Source organism: Ascaphus truei, chromosome 3 (genome assembly GCF_040206685.1).
Source record: "Ascaphus truei isolate aAscTru1 chromosome 3, aAscTru1.hap1, whole genome shotgun sequence".
Taxonomy (NCBI): Eukaryota; Metazoa; Chordata; class Amphibia; order Anura; family Ascaphidae; genus Ascaphus; species Ascaphus truei.
Genome location: NC_134485.1, coordinates 241371190 through 241394396, shown reverse-complemented (window position 1 = coordinate 241394396; position 23207 = coordinate 241371190). Strand labels below are relative to the sequence as shown.

The 23207-nt window shown below is 49.1% G+C and overlaps 1 protein-coding gene across 1 annotated transcript; it reads right to left on the bottom strand.

Annotated features, from left to right (window-relative positions):
- Positions 1-9382: 9382 nt before the first annotated feature.
- Positions 9383-12670, bottom strand: SOWAHC (sosondowah ankyrin repeat domain family member C). The gene has a single exon (XM_075590446.1). It carries the CDS (start codon positions 12453-12455, stop codon positions 10977-10979), a length of 1479 nt encoding a protein of 492 aa, XP_075446561.1. The 5' UTR covers positions 12456-12670; the 3' UTR covers positions 9383-10976.
- Positions 12671-23207: the final 10537 nt, after the last annotated feature.

Sequence of the window (23207 nt, the reverse complement as noted above, 5' to 3'; positions counted from 1 at the left end):
ACATAACATATTAAAAGCTAATCACTTGGCAGGTTCATCTTCAAGCATGTTTTAACATTACAGAAAGTCAGACGCACTCATTTGATTACTAGGCATGTCGTATTGACATCGTTCTAGCTGTACAGTGGATTTAATCTGGAAGGAATAGGTATTTCCCCCGATATCAAAAACCCTGGCTCCGGTGGAACAAAGGGTTCATTTTAAGATCATGACCCTTACATTTAAGGCTCCCCATGGATTAGCCCCCACTTACTTTCAGAGCTGCCTAATCAGTGACACCCCCAATCAGGCATGTGACAGGGTAGTTTTACTGCCTAATTACTTTGCATGTGTAGCTTTTGATTCCAGCGTTGAGATGGTTAAATCTCAGGCTGAAGTAATTAGCTGCAACATTAGGGCTGTTCTATAGAGTGTGCGGCTGTGCGAACGTGCGTGCACGTGCCGCACGCTTTTTGTGTATATGCTGAGCTGTGAGCTGTGTGTAGGTACTGTGTGTGTATGTGTGTTTCTGTGTGTTTGTGTGTATGTATGTGTGGGTGTATATGTATGTGTAATTTATTATTTTTTAAATAAATAAACCACTTTCGTAAAAATAAAATCTTTATTAACATTGTGCAAACACGTTCAGACACACACATACATACACACATACACACACACATATACAGTATATATACATACATACATACACATGCATGCATACACACACACACACACATACATACATTACAGCGCCGGTAGCGGCGTAAAAAGATTATTTTCCCCGTCTTCCTCGCTGTCGGCCGGATGCACGCTCACTGCCATGCGAGTGTGGCCCTTGTATAGAAGGGCTGACTAACCTTAGCCAATTCTAAGTGCCACACGCACGGCGTAGCGCACGCAACCACTATATAACAGCCCTTAGAAAGGTTTAAAGGCCTGGGACTTGCTGCCGTCTGTGCCTGACCCTGGATCCCGGCAGGACCACGTGGTTACAGGAATCACAGAACCCTTTTCTTGCTTAAAGATTGAGCCTTCTGGACCAAGGGCTCAGCCATGTTATGGGCTGTTTGAATGGACTATTCTAATCCTGCTGAAAGTTCGCTGCTTTATGTTATTTTGCACATAAGCTGAATGTAAGCTCTTTCTGTGTTCCACACTTTAAGGCTGAATAAACAGCTTATACTCAAAACCCCACGTGTTGTTGCCTACTCACTGCAACAGGTCCCTTAAATCTACCACTGCTCCTCAACTGATTGAGCCTCGGTTTAAGGTCAGTAAAGATGGAAAGAGAGCTTTTTCAGAAATTGCCCGAAGACTGTGGAATAAGCTCCCTGCTGCTTTAAGAAATCAGGTATCTTTACTTCCATCCAGAAAGGAATTACAAACCTTCCATTTTAAACAGACCCTAATTCCCTGGAAGACAGCTGTCCTGCTCCCATTTATGTTTCCCTATATGTTTTCTTTTGGTAGGTCCTGGTTGTAGGTCTGGGATGGGTGTCCTCCCTAAGTTCCTACATGGGCTCTTGTACTGAGATTCTTGGTGAGTAGCTCGTTACAAAAATTTCTAAATTAATAAACCCTGATGACTGGATACATTTCCATTTTTAATCTCTTTACACTTCACAAAATGTAAAGTAGGTATATATAAATTTGGGGCACACACTGAATAAAACGATGGCAATGTTGTATAGGTGTGTATGGAAAGGTCAATTAACTTGATTTGTTGATCAGCATTCCACTAATATTAAATTCATTCAGGATTTTACTCACACACAAAAAAGAAAATCCACATTTCTCAATGTTTAATTTGCCAGGGACACCTCCTGAGCTAGGAGTACTGCTGTATATCTCCGCTTTGGTAACATATTGGCTGTGTTTTGTACATGTGGTTCACTGTTGGCTCCGGCCGAATAAGCTTTTGTTTATTGACTTCTGCCCCGAAGTCATTCCGATTGCAGTTTTGGTCTCTACAGAGAGGGTCCCAAGACACACATGTTGAATTATTGTCCCGTCTAACCCATTATCTAAAGCGGTGGGTGGCTGGCAGCGAGATTGCTACTGTGAAAGAGCTACAGGATCGTTAATCAAAGAACAGTTCCTGCTACGATGCCTTCCAGAGGTAAGGGAATGGGTCCTGGACCGAAAACTTGCCACCAGCCAGCATGCAGCCGAGATGGCTAATGATTTCCTTGTTGCTCGCCCTCATCTCCGCTGCTGGTCTCAATTGGAACCCTTCCAGCAGGTAGCATTGGATATTTTGCTCCTGATGATACTGAGTCGGTACCCAGGGGTAGGAATGCTCTCCTCTATAGAGGCCCAGAAGGTAGCAGAGGTGGGGATCAATATCTTTGCTAGGGTAGGTTTCCCAAGTAAGACCCTCATCAATCAGGGGATGCAGTTCATGTCCGAAGTGCTCTGTGTCTCTGGGCTAAGTGCTGGGTTAAGTACGGGCTATGGGTGTGTGGACTGCAGGACCTGTTTCAAGAGGGCTGGGAGGGGTAGACCGTCATGCCTGATACTTCAGCAGTTTACTATATGATGGAAATCAGAGCACTGTTAGAGGATCTCACAGGGTTGGCTCAGGCTAACCCCAAGGTGGCTCAGACCAGGCAAAAGCACTGGTATGATAGGAATGCCCGTAGTAGAGCGTTCATCCCAGGGCAGCATATCTTATTTCTGAAGCCCACTCGCCAGAACAAGTTGCATGCTGCCTAGGGACCTGACAACCATGGATCACATAAATGAGGAGAGGATAACAGAGCACTACTTATAGACATCAAAACAATGAAAAAATAAGAAAAGTACGCATACCATAATTTTTTTAATTATTTTAATGGTCATATGAAAATGGACAGCGAAGGTGTCACCCTACCTTGGTAAAGAGCTGAGGCTCGAAACACGTAGGTAGGGGACACCTTCGCTGTCCATTTTCATATAACCATTAAAATAATTTAATTTTTTATGGTATGCGTACTTTTCTTATTTTTTAATTGTTTTGATGTCTATAAGTAGTGCTCTGTTATCCTCTCCTCATTTATCTATCTACTACCTACGGGTGCACACTGTGAACCTGGGAAAGGGACTTCCACGTGGATGTGGCAACATTCAAGTGAATCCATTTTTTATATACATGGTCCCAGCTCTTTATTATTATTGGACTTTAGGTATGTAAAGAGTGTTTTCATTGGCTACGGTTTCTGGACTATGTGTTTAGATTCCCTTCACTATTCCAAGTGTTAGGTATTGAACAGGTATGCCACACTGAGTACCTGTCCATATCTCAGCAATCAATCCCAGAGGTTCATTACCTGAAAGCATAAAAAAAAAAAAAAATTATACATTTCTTCTGTCTGTACATCAGGTCATTAGCACCACACAAGCTAGCTATTTTGTACCATGGATCTCAGCCAAGGTACTGGCAGATCCCACTGACCCCCGAGGCGTGGGAGAAGTCGGCATTCATCACCCTCAATGATTTGTATAAGTTTTCCATAATTCCATTTGGGATGAAGAACACTCTGGCTACCTTCCAGTGCCTGGTCAATCGGTTACTGGAAGGGATGCAGGGGTATACCCAAGCCAATCTGGAAGTATTTAGTTAAATGTGGGAGGAGAACTTCAGGTATCATGCCGTATCACGGATGCAGGATTGACCCTGATGCCCACCAAGTGTCAGCTCAGCATGTCTGAGGTCCTATATCTACAACACCAGGTGGGTGGAGGACAGTTTAAGCCAGGGCCGGTCAAAGTAGAGGTCATCCTCCGGTGGCCAAGTCCCCATACCCAGTAGCAAGTGCTCACTTTCTTGGGGACGGATGGATATTACCGAAAGTTTGCATCCCATTACAGTGCTATTGCTAAGCTCCTGACTGACTTGACCCACACCGTGACATGGTCTCCGGCGTGCGAGAACAAGTTCCAGGCACTTAAAGATGCCCTATTCTGTACTCCTGTTCTAGCAGCCCTCAATTACACCAAGCAGTTTATTGTACAGACCGATGCCTCTACATTCAGCATAGGTGCAGCCCTCAGCCAGGCAGGCGAGGATGGATCAATCACCTGTTGGTCTATTTGAACCGCACGCTCCTGGATCAGGAGATTGCCTACGTGACTATAGAGGAGTGCTTGGCAATTATCTGGGCACTGAAAAAGTTAAATGTGTACGGCTGAGACATTACGGTGGTGACTGACCACAACCCTCAACTGGCTACACCGGTGTTGGTGGGAAATGGGAAACTGTTGCTGTGGAGCTTGGCCCTGCAAGAGCATGCTTTTACGATTTAGATGGGCAGAGGCCACGGCAACGCTGATGGTGTATCCCAGCAGGATGACCCTTGCTTGGTAACACAGCCATGGACTCCCATCGACCCTGAAAGCCATCCCAGGGGTCTCAACTTGTATAATCCCTACGCTCACGCACATTTTTAACTTCTCCCTCTGCTCTGGAACCTTTCCATCCTCCTTCAAACATGCAACAGTCATACCATTACTCAAGAACAGCAAGCTTGACCCTACCTGTCTTTCTAACTATCGGCCTGTCTCCCTCCTGCCTTTTGCCTCTAAACTCCTTGAACGTCTTGTATTCGCTCGCTTGCTCCATTTTCTCAACACCTATTCTCTCCTAGACCCTCTACAATCTGGCTTCCGCACTGCTCACTCCACGGAAACAGCCCTCACTAAAATAACTGACGACCTCCATGCTGCCAAAGACAGAGGTCATTACACTCTGCTCATATTACTCGACCTCTCTGCAGCATTTGACACCGTGGACCACCCTCTTCTCCTTCACATTCTCCATACTCTTGGCATTCGGAACAAAGCTCTATCCTGGATCTCATCCTACCTCTCCCATCGTACTTTCAGTGTATCTTCTGCTAATACCTCCTCCTCCTCTATTGATCTCTGTGGGGGTACCCCAGGGCTCTGTCCTGGGACCTCTTCTCTTTTCTCTGTATACACTCTCTCTAGGTGACCTAATAACATCTTTTGGGTTTAATTATCACCTCTATGCTGACGACACACAAATATATTTCTCAACACCCGACCTTACACCTGCTGTACAAACCAAAGTTTCTGAATGTCTCTCTGCTATATCACCCTGGATGGCCCTCCGCCGCCTTAAACTCAACATGGCTAAAACAGAGCTCCACATACTTCCTCCCAAACCTGGCCCTACTACCTCCTTCCACATTACTGTTGGAACTACGATCATTCACCCAGTAGCCCAAGCACGCTGCCTTGGGGTCACATTCGACTCCTCTCTCACATTTGCCCCTCACATTCAAAACATTTCTAAAACCTGTCGCTTTTTCATCCGCAATATAACAAAGATACGCCCTTTCCTCTGTTGCTCGACTGCTAAAACTCTGACTCAGGCCCTCATTCTCTCCCGTCTTGATTACTGTAACCTCCTGCTGTCCGGCCTTCCTGCCTCTCACCTGTCTCCCCTACAATCTATCCTTAACGCTGCTGCCAGAATCACTCTACTCTTTCCTAGATCTGTCTCAGCATCTCCCCTCATGAAATCCCTCTCCTGGCTTCCGATCAAATCCCGCATCTCACACTCCATTCTTCTCCTCACTTTTAAAGCTTTACACTCTTCTGCCCCTCCTTACATCTCAGCACAAATTTCTCGTTATGCACCATCCAGACTCTTGCATTCTTCTCAAGGATGTCTTCTTTCTACCCCCTTTGTATCTAAAGCCCTCTCCCGCCTTAAACCTTTTTCATTGACTGCCCCTCACCTCTGGAATGCCCTTCCCCTCAGTACCCGACTAGCACCCTCTCTATGCACCTTTAAGACCCACCTTAAGACACACTTGCTTAAAGAAGCATATGAATAGCACTGTGGCTATTCTGAACACATGGCACATAAAGCTTGGCCCCCTGCAGATGCACTTACCAGAACTCCCTCCTACTGTCTCTGTACGTTCTCCCTACCTACCAATTAGACTGTAAGCTCCTCGGAGCAGGGACTCCTCTTCCTTAATGTCTAAAGCACTTATTCCCATGATCTGTTATTTATATTATCTGTTATTTATTGGATTACCACATGTATTACTGCTGTGAAGCGCTATGTACATTAATGGCGCTATATAAATAAAGACATACAATACAATACAATACAATGGCAGGGGCAGCGTGGCATTCCCAAATAAAAATTAAGCCCGATCGCTGCCTCTGCCAGCCAAAATGGCTCGCGGCATTGGTTAATCTTCTGTCCCAGCCCTGGAACTATTTATTCAACTTATGTTGATAGAAACATATATGTGCTTTACACGTTGTTAGGTGTTATCTGTGTGACTGGGCTAGCAACAATGGCTGTGTACCAGCCACACAGAGTCAGAGGGCTAGCCTTTGTATAGGCCAGGTGCAGTGCTAAGGGACAATGGGGAGTTGGGGTGTGATACGGTCTGCTGAGAGTACACACTCCAAAGCCAGAGTACTGTTCCCTCCCCGGCAGTGATGCGCCTAATGAGGCGAGAGGCCTGGAACTGAATGTGGGGACCGCTGTTTGGGTCCTACCCCCGTTGGCCCGCTTCCCATTGATGAGCTCTAATTTCCTACTCCCAGGACCCAACCCTCAGCATTGGCTCCACCCCTAACCTTGTTGGTCAATTCCAAACACCAATGTTGCTCCTGATTAGCTCAGCTGAGTAATGGACTCCACTGATTGGAAACAAGGAGAATCTGGTGCCAACCAAATCGAGGCAGAGAAAGTGTAGAAGCGGACACTAATCGAAGCCCCACAGTTAATGGTTGGTTTCGGTCTGGAGACCAAATGGAAAACATGAACTATGTGGACCTGGGGTGGACTTCCCTTGTACTTGGGAACCGGAATGGAGGTGTCATGCAACATAAGCTAGCTTTGGCAACATCATGCATCTAGGGAGCTAGCAGTACCCCTGTATATCCCCATTTTGGAACCTATTGGCTGTGTTTTGTACGTGTGGTTCACTGTTGGCCCCAGCCAAATAATTTGTTTATGGACCTCTACGTTCTGCCTGATGTTCATGATCCCAAGTATTCTGGCCAGCCTCAACCATGACTGTAGATTATTATTATCATCTTTTATTTATATAGCACCAACATAACACAGAGCTGTACAATGTGGGAGTAAGGATGAGAATAAGGCAAAATACGTACAACATGAAACATAATAAAACAATAGATGACCCATAACACATTTTTAAAGGAAATAATTATTTTAATAAGCTACATGTAAAATAGAGAAGCCAGAGTATTTGAAATATAGTGTTAACAGAACTTTGATGCATGTTGCTGCAATGTTACTTCAGGGGGAAAAAAAATGTGAACTCTCCTGCCTGTAGTCACACTCCACCTGATTTTCTGTATTCATACTTTGTAAGGGAGGGGGAGCACAGATTATGATAACGAACACACACTAAAATATAGTTACAAGTTCATATTTCAAATTGTGTTAAAAAAAAAAAAGGAACAAACAGGTTTTTACTTAAGTGCTACTGCTTTATACAGTATCACACCTTATAGATGCTTAAAAAGTACCCAAGCAGAAGGCCGTTCCTTAAATCAGCTCTAGCAACTAAATAGAATGAGTAAATGTGATGTGTTAAGGATGTAGGTGTTGTGCTTGGTTCAATCAACAAAGCAATGATAATTTTAAGATACAGGACCAGCCTTAAATAGGACGTATTACTATTTACAGGAAAAACAGCAGTAGCAGCCAGATACTTATATAAATAAAACTAGATTTTGTGCCCGGCTTAGCCCGGGGAATGTAATCTTGAATACATGTCCCCGCCCCCCCACCGGCATATCTCCCCTGCCCCCCCTCCCCCCTCCTGGAAGTAGGTAGGAGTGAGATTTGTCTCTGTCTGTGTGTGCCTGTCTCCCCCCGCTTCCGGAACATGTCCCCAGCCCACCCCCCCCCCCTACCGGCACATATCCCCACGCTGCTGTGGCACATCTCCCCGCACATCCCCCCACCCCCCCCCCCCCGTTGGTACATCTCCCCTCGCTGGCGGCACATTTTACTGCCCCCCCTCCCCCCGTTGGTACATCTCCCCCTTGCTGTCGGGACATCTCCCCCGCACATCACACACAGAGACATGCCCCCTCCCTTAGTAGCCACACACCCCTGCTCTAATAGATTTGCTGAACAGCCAAAGGACACTTAGAATGTCCATAATTTGGGAGGTGAGTCACATTGGAAGCTCAAAATAGTTGCGTTGACCTACAAATCCGCAGCAGAATGTACAGTGAAAGTTTCCTTGTGCTACGTGGTGCCGTTTCTGAGATGTCGATGCTTCGGACATACAAACAGACGGAATCCAACTTAGAATTATAGTATAGATAGATGTCACCAGAATTTCTACCTCATCTCATATGTTTAGTGTCATTTAAACCTCAACAATGAAGCCTTGTGTATTCATAGAATGAACACCACATGGATTGTGTAATTCAGATTAGTACACATTTTTTCCTTAATGAACAATATTATTTTTACATAATGGTTTAAAAATAGCATGGTTGGTTCCCATCGAATCCTGTTAGGTTGTAAGAAGACTTCTGGTGGCTTTATAAAATGTTAGTTAAAATCCTTGTATCGACTGCCAAACTACAACTTTATGGTTGAAAGTGTGAACTTGGCAAATATGATGACAGGGCAAGGCAAATACTTATGGCTAAAAAAAAAAAATTTAAAAAAAAGAAAGGATGGGCAGTAAATTGATGCAGATCACATTCTGAAGGACAACGTGCATTTTCTTTACAGAACCACCATTGTTTTAGGCATTCATTAAGGAGTGTCAACCAGTTTGTTCACATAGCAACATCTCTAAGAGCCAACAGAAATCTACTGCAACATGGTAAATTATTCCGTACCATCAGTAGAAATAGTGAAAGACCTATTGAATGGGACTTGCCAAGCGGTTGGCTCCACATGGGAAAAGCTCTTTGCTGCAGGAATGGCCTGTAATGCACTGTCCTGCATAGTGTTGCAGTGTCCTCCGGTAGACATGCAGTTAATAGGATTTCTTAGGCTGGTAGCATTCAGGAGAACAGTGCTCTATAAAACAAAGGCCCCCATTCATCAGCCGCTTTCCCACCACCAATGAAACGTGGGAAACATTAGCACTCTCTACCAAGAGCGTGGTGCAGCGATGCCATAAAACAAGCAAAAGCCCTTCTTTCTTTGTCCAGTACGAGTTTTCTTGTATATACACATTAAAAAGAAAGGGGAGAAGCTACTGCAGTCTGAGTGAAGGAATTCCAGTTATTAATCCAGTTATGCACTGAAGCAGCATTACTGTCGAGATTTGTCAAGTATCCCTTTATTTTTTAAAGAGAAAAGCAGATGCAAAACTGGAACATTTAAGAAGTTAAATCATTTTTCCCCACAAGACTGATATTTTGTACGGTATATTAAAAAAAAAAAAAAAAAAAAAGAAGAATTAACCCCCCCCTCTTTAAACAAGAATTACTCTAAATAAATAGGCCTGTACCATTGGTCCTGTAGTTTGTCATTATCTTCTAATTGAAAAAATGACTAGGCTAGTGTCAAGTTATTATTATTAAAAAAAAAAAATCATAACAGTAATACATTTCTTTAAGACATAATTAGGCTGTGCACGCATGCAATTGTATACAGAAATTATTACAATGGTACTATATAAGTGCTATACATAAGAGTCATCTTCCACAGGGAGTTTTCTCTGTGTCACATCCTAAAATAAAAGTCATTATACATTTGGCAGGAATGTACATAAATCCCAAAACAAGTTCTTGCTGAGCAAGGTAGCCAACAGGTTATTATATTGTACTACCATCCACAGGCTTTTAGGAAAAAAAAGGTGCTGATAAGATGCTGTGTTGAATCCTTGTTTACAATGTGTCATATGGCACATCAAGTACAGAAATACAAAATATAGTTATGTTTTGCTGATGTGCACTGGCAGGTGTGACCATGTTATAAAACGTGTTACTTTATATGCAAACAGAAGTCCAGGTGCTTACCTCAGACATATACAAAATGACACTTGTCTGAGAAAAAGTGACCTTAAAAAAAAAAAAAAAAAAACACCTTGGAGATCAAAATTTAAAAAAAATGTGCATTGTGATTACAAAAATATAGCCCATGTTTCTATAATGACAATATTTAAGATACTCTAATTTGTTGTAGGTTATGGTGATTTGTAACAGACATGATGAAGAGACCTGTGTCATTTTGAAAACCCTGTGCATATAATGTCATCTATGAAAAAATGTTCTTGGTCATTTTGAAGACATCACAAGCTGTTACATATTTACACTTTTCCAGGAGCTATCCTGTAACTAGAACATACAGCAGCTCTGATCCCCACCTTGACACCGCTAATAAAATATATTTCCTACACACCAACACTGCAAACTCCAGATATCTACACTAGATATCATACAAAGTAGTGCTTCATACAGTATATACATACATTATTGGCGTATCATACCTTGCATGGCAGTATAGACTAGTATGGACAACACAGGGGCATGAGAGGGAAAAGGCAACTCCCAATATTAAGATTTTGGCAGTCCTTTAAAATATTGTGTAACCTCAAATAAGGTATTGGTTGTAAAAACAGTGGTCAAAGTGAGCTGTTTGCAACTCCCGTGCTTTATCCACCGCTCAGGAGGAAGAAGCGGCCACTCGTGGTTTTCATGCGACACCTTTCATTCATGTTTAGCTCTCCTCCAGTAAACAGCCCCAAATGTCACCGTGTGAACCCCCGATATATAATCTCTCTATATGCACATAGCTAGTCTCAGGGCAGCGGGTGCACGTTAAATTGGTCCATGTCAGGGTGTGGGGGGTAAAAGGCAAACCCCACTATTTGCTATCGTCCTTGCTGGTTGTGGGCACCAGGCAGGGTGCAGTGTGAGGTGTGTGACACCTGTTTGTATTTTGGGGTGGGATTCCGTCCCAGGCCCTGCACCCCTTTGGCACATCACGCTGTCCGTATTCAAAGCCGCCCTACTAATCACCCAAACACATTGGATTTGGGTCTGTGCTTCAGGGGACTCTTCAGCGGCCTGCCCTCCTCCTCATCGGGGTCCCTGGGGGCAGAGGGGCTGCTGTGGATGATCTGCGTCCTGAACCTGATCTTGTTCAGCCGCGGCTTCCCCCGCCCGCTGCCCGAGCCCTTCCTGCTGATGCTGCTGCGGCCCCCCGGCCCGTCCTGCTCGTCCCCGGGGGGCAGCTGCGAGAGCCGGTGCACGATGAGCTGAGGGGGCAGCAGCACCCTGGAGAGCCGCCAGCGGCCCGATCCCGCGCTGCCCTCCTCCTCCCCCTCTCCCTCCTCCCCGCCGCTGGGCACCGCTCCCACCAGCCCCTGCACATCCCGGGCCGTGTCCGGGCGCAGGTACTGCCAGGCTTTCCTGCCGCTGTAATCCCGGATCTCCACGTCTGCATCGTACGCCCCGACCAGCAGCTTCATCACGTCCAGGTGACCGTGCATGGCGGCCAGGTGCAGGGCCGTGTAACCCCCCGCCGCCCGGGCGTTGATGTTGACGGGCACCCGGTGCTGGCGGGCGTGCCCGAGCAGGGAGACCAGCAGCTCGTGTTGCCCGTGCTTGGCGGCCCAGTGCAGGCAGGAGAAGCCGGTGATGAAGTCCCGGCGGGGGATGAGGCCGGGCTCTGCGCTCAGCATGTCCCGCAGGCTGTCCCAGCGGGCCCGGCAGGAGCTCAGCATCCAGGCGTGCTCCAGCGGATCCAGCGCCGCCGACCCACCGGACACCGACCCGCCGCCTTCCTCCTCCTCGTTCCCGGACACGGAGGACGAGCTGTCCGAGTCCCGCAGCCCCCCGGCCCGGAGCAGCCCTCCCCCACGGCGGAGCTGCGGGGACACGGGGCCCGGATCTCGCAGCCCCCGCCGCGACTCCCGGGGGGTTCTTCCCCCGGGCAAGGAGATCCCGGGGGAGGCGGGGCACAGCAGCTCGGCACCGGAGTCGGGTTCGTGCTCTTCCTCCGGAGATCCCGGTGGGGCCTCGGTCACGGAGATGATGGGAGGAGGAGGAGGAGGGGGGAGTGGCGGCGGCGGCCGGTGCTCGGCGCTGGGAGGCTCTCCGGTGTCTCGCGGTGCTTGCCCGGACACCTCATGCCCGTCTCCGGTAGCTCGGTGCTCCTGCCCGGGGAGCGGGGCGCCCCCGGTTTTAGGCTCCTTGCCTCCCCCTGGGTTACCGCTCCCCTGCTCGTCCCGGTAACGCTTCCGCAGACACACATACTTGACCCCGTCCCCCTCGGTGCGGACGCTGCCCAGCTCGTTAACGATATCCTTGAAGACCTGCCGGGCGTTGCGGCGGGCGTCGCCGGGGGGCGGCTCGGTCAGCAGCTTTCTGAAGTGATCCACTAGCTCCTGGTTGGGAGCCCGGCCGCCCCGCTCGGCCAGGAAGCGGATAACGGAGTCCCGGTTCAGCTCGGTCATGTCTGAGTGGCGGAGGCGGCCGGTGGATGAAGACATGTCATGGCGGCTCCGCCCCCCCCTGGGGGAGGCTCGGCGGGGGCGGCGTCACCAACCGCCGGGGTCTCGCGGCACAGTCAGCTGACCGCCGCGCGCCGCCAGCTCGCTGAATTGGGGCTTCATTCAGAGCCGCCGCTGCCTGTACGGACCCTAGCAACCGCGAATCTCACTTCCGCCCGCCCATCCACCCCCCTGGTACCCAACATCATCAGAAGGGTGGGGAGCCGTGGCAGTCCTTTCTGTAAGGGAGGAGTGAGATCGCAGATGACAGCCAATCAGAGGACCTGTACCGTCCCCACCCCGAGGGCGTTCAACCAATCAGAACACCCCTACCTGGTCACGTCTGATATGAGAAGATTTGTGTGCAGTTTGCAGTGTGCTCAGTCAGAGATCAGTATGCAGATGTCAGGCATACAGAGTACATAGACTGAGGCTTGCGGCGTAGCTATATCTCATACTGTAACGCATAAACATGAAGGGCGGGCAGGCAGACCTTCACATTGTACTGTGCACAGACCTCAGTATACTATACACAAAGACACACAGTGTACAGAGACATCATACTATACTAAACAGAGATGTGATTATGTTTACTGCCTCGGGAAACATAGTTGGGGACTATGCAAAATTGCTTGCTTGCAAAATTCAATGTACAGCGCTGCACACACTGACATTGCTATATAAACATGAATAATATTGTTATATTATTACTTTGGCCGTGTTGTGCACACCAACCTCATACTCGCATAGAAACATGCAGTGCAGGCAGAGCTCATTATATACTCTGATATACAACACCTAGACCTCATACTGTGCAACTAAACTTGCTATGCATACAGAACATGTATTATCCTCATATTACACTACACTACACAGACCTCTCACTCTGTCCCACGGTGCACTACATTATAATATATTATACAGGATGAGAGAGATGTCTGATGTTATGCTACTGGGTGTGATCCCATATAGCTGCTGTGTGTAAGTAACAAGTATATTTGGTCACTTTGCTTTATGTTAGAGGGTGTGTCCCATATAAAGGTGCAATCTCACGTAGCAGGTAATAAAAAAAAAACTTTTGTAAAAAATGTACATCTAATTGGTTTCCTTAAAAACAAATCTAAGCATGTTAATAGAAAATGTTTGGCTGCTTTAGATCTTTTGGGAAATGAATAACAAGTTACATTTCTTAGGGGCCTATGAGCGGGGAAGTGTTTATCACGTTTTCTTTACCTTTATCCCACCCTGTCCTCATCAAAGACCCAGTAAAGATAAGAACAGGTGGGGGATAAGGGCTCTGGCTGTACAAGCTCTTGCTGAACCCACAGTGACATAAAAAAAAGGAGCTGCCAGAGCAAATCAAACCCCTCCCAAGTTTCAGCTCAACATGTTTACTAATAACTTAAAAAATATATATGTACACTTACAGGTGTCAGATCTTAGTAGAAAAAAAGGCATCATAGGGTGACCAGATTTTCAAAAGTAAAAACCGGGACACATAATAAAATAATTTATAAAACAGATTACATCACTTAAAAATAAATACTATAATGGTATTGGTCTAATAGCGCCCCCATTTATGCTGTATTATTGCTTTATTTCAGTTTCCTAACAACACAATTCTACCCCTCCTTTTTCTGTCCCTCCCTCTCCCCCGTTCCTCCTTTCTCTCTCCCCTCCCTTTTGCTCTGTCTCTTTATCCCCACTCTCTGGCTCCCCTCCTTTCTCTTTCACACACACTCCCACTCCCTGCCCTCGTTCTCCCTCCTCATATTCTCTCCCCCCTCTCAGTTAAAAGTCCCTACCTGTGGAGCAGGGGGGTCCATCCTTGCGGCAGACACCGGATGTTGTGAGTGACTCCCAGGTCAGACTGCTGGGACGGGCCCCACCCTCCTCTGCCACCGCCATCCTCTTCCGCCGCCATCCTCCTCTGCCACCGCCATCCAAACAGGGAATAGCTAAAAAACGGAGATTTGAACGATTTTGAGAAAATTATCGGGACACTGGGACATTTGATGAAAATCCAGGACTGTCCCGGCTAAACCGGGATGTACAGTATGGTCACCCTAATCAATCCGCCAACTTAAACATGTCACTGCTATTAGCTCACTTAGGAGAGATTGCCCCTTGAGTGCGTGTGAACACATTGCTGGAGATGGCAGACAAGGTGAGTCAGAGGGAAGAAGAACTCTCTTAGCTGTCTTGGTCCTGGATACAATGATTTATGTGTTGTCTGGAAACAAACATGAGCATTATACAGAAGTACGGTAGGTCATCCGTTTTCCTGTCTTAACCGGAAAAAGACAATAAAACACCACTGACCAATCATTGTGGATTTTTGGTTAAACCCGATAATAGCTGAAAAATTAGGAAACTGGTGCTCTTCCTGTGAAGCTGCCGGAATGTGAGTGTCCACGTGAAAGGAGAAAGCAGCACAATGTGATGCACCAGTCATCCCAGGGAAAGAAGAGTGAGCCAATCAGGGACTGCAACCCCATTGCCCCAGCACACAGACTCCCCAGCATTTGAACCCCTCACCCCAGTACACTGACCCTGCCAATCTGTAAACCCCTTGCCCTATCACACTGACCCCCCAGTACTTGAACGCCTTGCCCTATCACACTTACCCCCCAGTACTTGAACGCCTTGCCCTATCACACTGATCCCCCAGTACTTGTATGCCTTGCCCTATCACACTGACCGCCCAGTACTTGTATGCCTTGCCCTATCACACTGATCCCCCAGTACTTGTACGCCTTGCCCTATCACACTTACCCCCCAGTACTTGAACGCCTTGCCCTATCACACTGACCCCCCAGTACTTGTACGCCTTGCCCTATCACACTGACCCCCCAGTACTTGTACGCCTTACCCTATCACACTGACCCCCCAGTACTTGTATGCCTTGCCCTATCACACTGACCCCCCAGTACTTGTACGCCTTACCCTATCACGCTGGACCCCCAGTACTTGTACGCCTTGCCCTATCACGCTGACCCCCCAGTACTTGTACGCCTTGCCCTATCACGCTGACCCCCCAGTATTTGTACGCCTTGCCCTATCACGCTGGCCCCCAGTACTTGTACGCCTTGCCCTATCACGCTGACCCCCCAGTATTTGTACGCCTTACCCTATCACACTGACCCCCCAGTACTTGTACGCCTTGCCCTATCACACTGACCCCCCAGTACTTGTACGCCTTGCCCTATCACACTGACCACCTGTGAGGATTCTGGAGCCACGCCGCTCTCGGCGTGCTCCTCACTTACCTGCAGCTCCATCTGGGTCTCCCGCGGCACACGTGGACTCCGGAGGCAAGCCGCCGTCAGCTCTTCCATCTATGCGCGCGCGCGCACATCTTCCTTCCTCTTCTGCTCTCAGAGCAGGGCGCGGGTCCGCACACGCAGCCGATGGCCCTGCCTCACGGAGGCGCGGCCACACGGAGGCGCTCCCGCCTCTTAAAGGCACAGCGCCCCTTGTGATGGCTACCACTAAACATAGCCAGGCTGCTGGGCTTTATGGCTCCTGCCCTGGGACTGCTTCTGAACCTACACCTGCTGTAACCTGGCCTTTCCACACACCCCTACCTTGCTGCGCTGCTATTGGTTCCTCTCTCCTATATATACCCTGCAGAGTCACTGACTCGTTGGCTGAGCATAGAACCAGTTGTTCTCACCATTCCCTGCCTCCTTAGTCTATTCCGCAGACTTCCTCGTGAACTGAACCGGCTTCCGCTACGTCTACCTGTACCTCTGGCATCCCGAACTCGGCATACGGCTACACGACTCTCCGCACCTCTGGCATCCCGATCCTGGCTTACGGTAAACGACAACGTCCCTCTCTCTAACCCCGGACTTGGCTAACGGCCTCTCTACCTACCGTACCTCTCCTACTCCGATCCGGAATCCCAGACCACTCTTCAATCAAGACGTGCCCTCGTGGCTGTGGGTGGCGTTATATCCTATCCCACCTCAGCACCGCGGTCCCGTCTCGTTTGTGGTGAGCACATCCTAACATTATGCTCAGCCCTACAAACATGGACCCCGCTGAGGTGGCGAGCACTATAAACGCTCATACTGCTCTGTTTACCAGACTAGAGACTTACCTAGACCAATCAGATAAACGGATAGATGCCTTGCAGCAAAGCGTCCATACCCTTACTCTTCAGGTTCGTACCCTCATTCAGCAACGGTCTCCCGTGGCAGCTCCTGTACCGGCTATTCCTGCTCCGACACCTCCGTCTGCGTCTGCTCCGGAACCCCGGATTCCGCCTCCCAGACACTATGCGGGGGATCCTCAAGGATGCCGGGGTTTCATTAATCAATGTCTCGTCCAATTTAAACTCTCTCCCTCTCGCTTTGTGTCTTCTGTCTCCAAGGTCGGCTACATCTACTCCCTTCTCACCGATCAGGCACTGGCGTGGGCCTCTCCCATTTGGGAACGACAGGGTGCCATCACACAGGACATCGATCTCTTCGTCGAGGAATTCCGAAGAGTCTTCGATACTCCCGCACGGAGGTTAACGGCATCTTCTGCTCTTCACCACATAATCCAGGGAGATCGTTCGGTTGCCATGTATGCAGTGGAGTTCCGCACCCTTGCTGCTGAGACAGGTTGGAATGATGAGGCTCTGTCTTCGGCATTCTGGCAAGGCCTGTCTGAGACCCTAAAAGATGAGCTTGCTGCACGTGATCGTCCCACTAACCTGGAGGAGTTGATCGCTCTCTCTATTCGTGTGGATCAGCGTCTGCTGGAGCGGAGATACGAGCGTTCCCATGTACGTCCACGGGTCTCAAGAACTCTTGCTCCCTCCTTCGTGGCTCCGTTACCTCCTTCCGGGGACATTCCAGAACCCATGCAGTTGGGAGGCAATAGGCTGTCTCCTGCTGAGAAACTGCGTCGGCGCAAGGCCGGCCTTTGCATGTACTGTGGCAATTCCGGTCACGCTGTACCCCGGTGTCCTCACGCACCGGGAAATGCCAGCTCCCAATGAGATCCCGGAGAGTTTCGTTGGGAATATTGACACTTTCTCCCATTGTCCAGAACATCCTTCCTACCAGGATAACCTTGCCGATTACACTTTCTGGAGAGGGGTTTCACACTCCGGCACAAGCATTCATTGACTCTGGTTCTGCAGGTAATTTCATTGATGAGACTTTTGCTAGACTGAACAATATCCCTTTGGTCAACAGGAGGACGCCGGTAGGACTGGAGGCGATTGACGGTCGACCGCTTAAACCAGCATTTATCACGCTACAGACGGTGCCTCTTCTTCTACAATTCGTTAACGTCCATACGGAGATCATTACCCTCGATGTAATCCACACTCCTTCTGCTGAGTTGATTTTGGGTCTTCCTTGGCTTCAACTTCATAATCCTCGCATCGACTGGACGGATCAGAAACCTATCGAGTGGGCTCCTTCTTGTGCTAAGACCTGTACCCAGATTTTCAAGAGAATTGGTGGTTTGTCTACCTTATCTGAGAAAATTAACTCCTTACCCTTTGAGTACTGGGAATTCCGTGATGTATTCGACAAGACACGTTCCGAGATGCTACCTCCACACCGTTCTTTTGATTGTCCTATCGACCTACTTCCAGGTGCACCTCTTCCCAGGGCAAGATCCTATCCTCTCTCTCTCCCAGAGACAAGGGCCATGAACACTTACATCGCGGAGAACTTAGAAAGGGGTTTCATCAGAAAATCGTCTTCCCCGGTCGGAGCAGGTTTCTTCTTTGTCAAGAAAAAGGACGGATCTCTCCGTCCATGCATAGACTACCGGGGTTTGAACAATATCACTCGTAAAAATCGCTATCCTCTGCCGTTAATACCGGAGCTCTTCGATCGTCTCCAGGGAGCAAATATCTTTTCTAAACTGGATCTAAGAGGTGCCTACAATCTAGTAAGGATACGAGAGGGGGACGAGTGGAAGACTGCTTTTAACACTCATGACGGCCACTATGAATATCTGGTTATGCCGTTCGGTTTGTGCAACGCACCAGCAGTTTTCCAGGATTTTGTCAACGAGATCTTTCGGGACATTCTGAACACATTTCTTATTGTTTACTTGGATGACATCCTCATTTTTTCTAAATCCACTCAAGAACACATCAAACATGTTCAACAAGTATTGTTACGTCTTCGGGAGAACCATCTTTTTGCGAAACTGGAGAAATGTCAGTTCCACCTCAAATCTGTTGCATTTTTGGGTTACGTCATCTCGGATTCCGGTTTCAATATGGATCCAGAGAAACTTAAGGCTATTCTGGACTGGCCTCGTCCGACTACTCTTAGAGCCGTGCAACGTTTTTTAGGTTTTGCAAACTATTATCGACGTTTCATCCGCAATTTTTCGTCCACCGTATCTCCCATAACTGCCCTCACCAAGAAGGGTACTGATCCTTCATCTTGGTCGGAGTCCGCCATAAAGGCGTTTGATCGGCTAAAAAGGGCTTTTGTGTCTGCTCCCATCCTCACCCACCCAGATCCTAAACTCCCATTTACCTTGGAGGTAGATGCTTCGGACATTGGGGCTGGGGCTGTTCTGTCCCAGAGAACTTCTCCCTTAGCCAGACTGCATCCATGTGCGTTTTTCTCGAAGAAATTCTCGTCCGCTGAACGGAATTATGATGTCGGGAATAGGGAGCTTTTGGCGATCAAGTTGGCTTTAGAGGAGTGGAGACATTTCTTAGAGGGGACTGAGACACCCATTACCATTTTGACGGATCATAAGAATCTCCTCTACCTAGAAAGGGCACAGCGTTTGAACGCTCGACAAGCCCGCTGGGCTTTGTTTTTTTCACGATTTAATTTTCTCATTTCATTCATTCCTGGCTCCAAGAATCTAAAGGCGGACGCCCTATCACGACAGTTCCTGGCGGAGGACAAATCTGAGGAGCAGCTGGAGTCTATTATTCCTTCTAGTTGTATCCTCTCCGCTAATTCGTTTGATATCATGGGCAAAATTCAATCCGAACAGTCACGGATTCCTGAAGGACTCAAGGTTCCGGAGGGAAGACTCTACACGGCACCTCAACACCGCAAGAAGGTTCTCGAGTGGTGTCATTCCTCTAAATCAGCAGGACACCCAGGGATACGGAAGACCAACGATCTGGTTCAACGTACCTTCTGGTGGCCTGAGAGGGCTAAAGATGTGGAGGAGTTTGTCAAAGCGTGTAATATTTGCGCTCGCAACAAGGTGCCTCGGGTCAGACCTGCTGGGCTTCTACTTCCGTTACCCATTCCAGACCGTCCCTGGAACCATATTTCTATGGACTTTATTGTAGAGCTTCCAGAGTCCAAAGGAAAGAATACCATTCTGGTGGTCATCGATCGTTTTTCTAAACAGTCGCACCTTGTTCCTTTGAGGGGTCTACCAAATTCCCCCAGGCTGGCAGATGTCTTCATTCAGGAGATTTTTCGTCTTCACGGAGTACCTTCTACCATTGTCTCAGATCGTGGGTCTCAATTCGTGTCGAGGTTTTGGCGTGCTTTTTCCCAGAAGTTGGGGATTTCGCTTCAGTTCTCTTCTGGGTACCATCCACAGACCAATGGACAAACGGAGAGGGCCAACCAAAACCTGGAACAATACCTTCGATGTTTTATAACTGATACACAGGAGGACTGGGTGGATCTTCTTCCATGGGCCGAGTTTGCTCTGAACTCTCTTCGCAATGATTCTACCCAAGAATCTCCATTTTTTATAAACTTTGGATTTCATCCATCCCGGTCACCTTTCTCCTCTCTCTCCTCAGGGGTGCCAGCAGTGGACAAGCACGTCTCTCGCCTAAAGGTCTTATGGTCTAGGATTCAGGAGAATTTGAGGCTCGCTACAGGGAGACAGAAACTCCAGGCTGATCGACTTCGACGTCAAGTACCGGAGTTCGCCCCAGGAGACAGGGTATGGCTCTCGTCCAGGAATATCCGTTTGAAGGTTCCTACCATGAAGCTTGCTCCCAAGTTCCTCGGTCCCTTTACTATACTTAGGAGGATTAATCCTGTGGCTTACAAGCTAGGTCTTCCACCTTCTATGAAGATACCTTCGGTCTTCCATGTGTCCTTACTGAAACCAGTGTTTCAGAGTCCTCGCTTTTCCAGAAAGAATTCTCCTCCACGTCCGATCATGATTCAAGGTCAACAGGAATACGAGGTGCAGTTTGTCCTGGATTCTAGAATTTCCAGAGGAGGAGTACAATACTTGGTTCACTGGAAGGGGTTCGGACCAGAGGAACGTTCATGGATTCCTCACCGGGATCTTCACGCACCTCGGCTTCTACAGGCTTTTCATCGCAAGAATCCTTCCAAGCCTTATCATGGTCGCCCGGAGGTCGCCCCTGAAGGGGGGGGTACTGTGAGGATTCTGGAGCCACGCCGCTCTCGGCGTGCTCCTCACTTACCTGCAGCTCCATCTGGGTCTCCCGCGGCACACGTGGACTCCGGAGGCAAGCCGCCGTCAGCTCTTCCATCTATGCGCGCGCGCGCACATCTTCCTTCCTCTTCTGCTCTCAGAGCAGGGCGGGGGTCCGCACACGCAGCCGATGGCCCTGCCTCACGGAGGCGCGGCCACACGGAGGCGCTCCCGCCTCTTAAAGGCACAGCGCCCCTTGTGATGGCTACCACTAAACATAGCCAGGCTGCTGGGCTTTATGGCTCCTGCCCTGGGACTGCTTCTGAACCTACACCTGCTGTAACCTGGCCTTTCCACACACCCCTACCTTGCTGCGCTGCTATTGGTTCCTCTCTCCTATATATACCCTGCAGAGTCACTGACTCGTTGGCTGAGCATAGAACCAGTTGTTCTCACCATTCCCTGCCTCCTTAGTCTATTCCGCAGACTTCCTCGTGAACTGAACCGGCTTCCGCTACGTCTACCTGTACCTCTGGCATCCCGAACTCGGCATACGGCTACACGACTCTCCGCACCTCTGGCATCCCGATCCTGGCTTACGGTAAACGACAACGTCCCTCTCTCTAACCCCGGACTTGGCTAACGGCCTCTCTACCTACCGTACCTCTCCTACTCCGATCCGGAATCCCAGACCACTCTTCAATCAAGACGTGCCCTCGTGGCTGTGGGTGGCGTTATATCCTATCCCACCTCAGCACCGCGGTCCCGTCTCGTTTGTGGTGAGCACATCCTAACACCACCCAGTACTTGTACGCCTTGCCCTATCACACTGACCCCCCATTACTTGTACGCCTTGCCCTATCACACTGACCCCCCAGTACTTGTACGCCTTGCCCTATCACACTGACCCCCCAGTACTTGTACGCCTTACCCTATCACACTGACCCCCCAGTACTTGTACGCCTTGCCCTATCACACTGACCCCCCAGTACTTGTACGCCTTGCCCTATCACACTGACCCCCCAGTACTTGTACGCCTTACCCTATCACGCTGGCCCCCCAGTACTTGTACGCCTTGCCCTATCACGCTGACCCCCCAGTACTTGTACGCCTTGCCCTATCACGCTGACCCCCCAGTACTTGTACGCCTTGCCCTATCACGCTGGCCCCCCAGTACTTGTACGCCTTGCCCTATCACGCTGACCCCCCAGTATTTGTACGACTTACCCTATCACCCTGACCCCCCAGTACTTGTACGCCTTGCCCTATCACACTGACCCCCCAGTACTTGTACGCCTTGCCCTATCACACTGACCACCCAGTACTTGTACGCCTTGCCCTATCACACTGACCCCCCATTACTTGTACGCCTTGCCCTATCACACTGACCCCCCAGTACTTGTACGCCTTGCCCTATCACACTGACCCCCCAGTACTTGTACGCCTTACCCTATCACACTGACCCCCCAGTACTTGTACGCCTTGCCCTATCACACTGACCCCCCAGTACTTGTACGCCTTGCCCTATCACACTGACCCCCCAGTACTTGTACGCCTTACCCTATCACGCTGGCCCCCCAGTACTTGTACGCCTTGCCCTATCACGCTGACCCCCCAGTACTTGTACGCCTTGCCCTATCACGCTGACCCCCCAGTACTTGTACGCCTTGCCCTATCACGCTGGCCCCCCAGTACTTGTACGCCTTGCCCTATCACGCTGACCCCCCAGTATTTGTACGCCTTACCCTATCACACTGACCCCCCAGTACTTGTACGCCTTGCCCTATCACACTGACCCCCCAGTACTTGTACGCCTTGCCCTATCACACTGACCCCCCAGTACTTGTACGCCTTGCCCTATCACGCTGGCCCCCCAGTACTTGTACGCCTTGCCCTATCACGCTGACCCCCCAGTACTTGTACGCCTTGCCCTATCACGCTGACCCCCCAGTACTTGTACGCCTTGCCCTATCACGCTGACCCCCCCAGTACTTGTACGCCTTGCCCTATCATGCTGACCCCCCAGTACTTGTACGCCTTGCCCTATCACGCTGACCCCCCAGTATTTGTACGCCTTGCCCAATCACGCTGGCCCCCCAGTATTTGTACGCCTTGCCCTATCACACTGACCCCCCAGTACTTGTACGCCTTGCCCTATCACGCTGACCCCCCAGTATTTGTACGCCTTGCCCTATCACACTGACCCCCCAGTACTTGTACGCCTTACCCTATCACACTGACCCCCCAGTACTTGTACGCCTTCCCCTATCTAACTGACCCCCCAGTACTTGTACGCCTTGCCCTATCACACTGACCCCCCAGTACTTGTACGCCTTGCCCTATCACACTGACCCCCCAGTACTTGTACGCCTTACCTTATCACACTGACCCCCCAGTACTTGTACG

What these genes read in the sequence shown, in the direction of transcription:
- SOWAHC (XM_075590446.1), bottom strand. Translation starts at nt 12,455, where the DNA reads ATGTCTTCATCCACCGGCCGCCTCCGCCACTCAGACATGACCGAGCTG.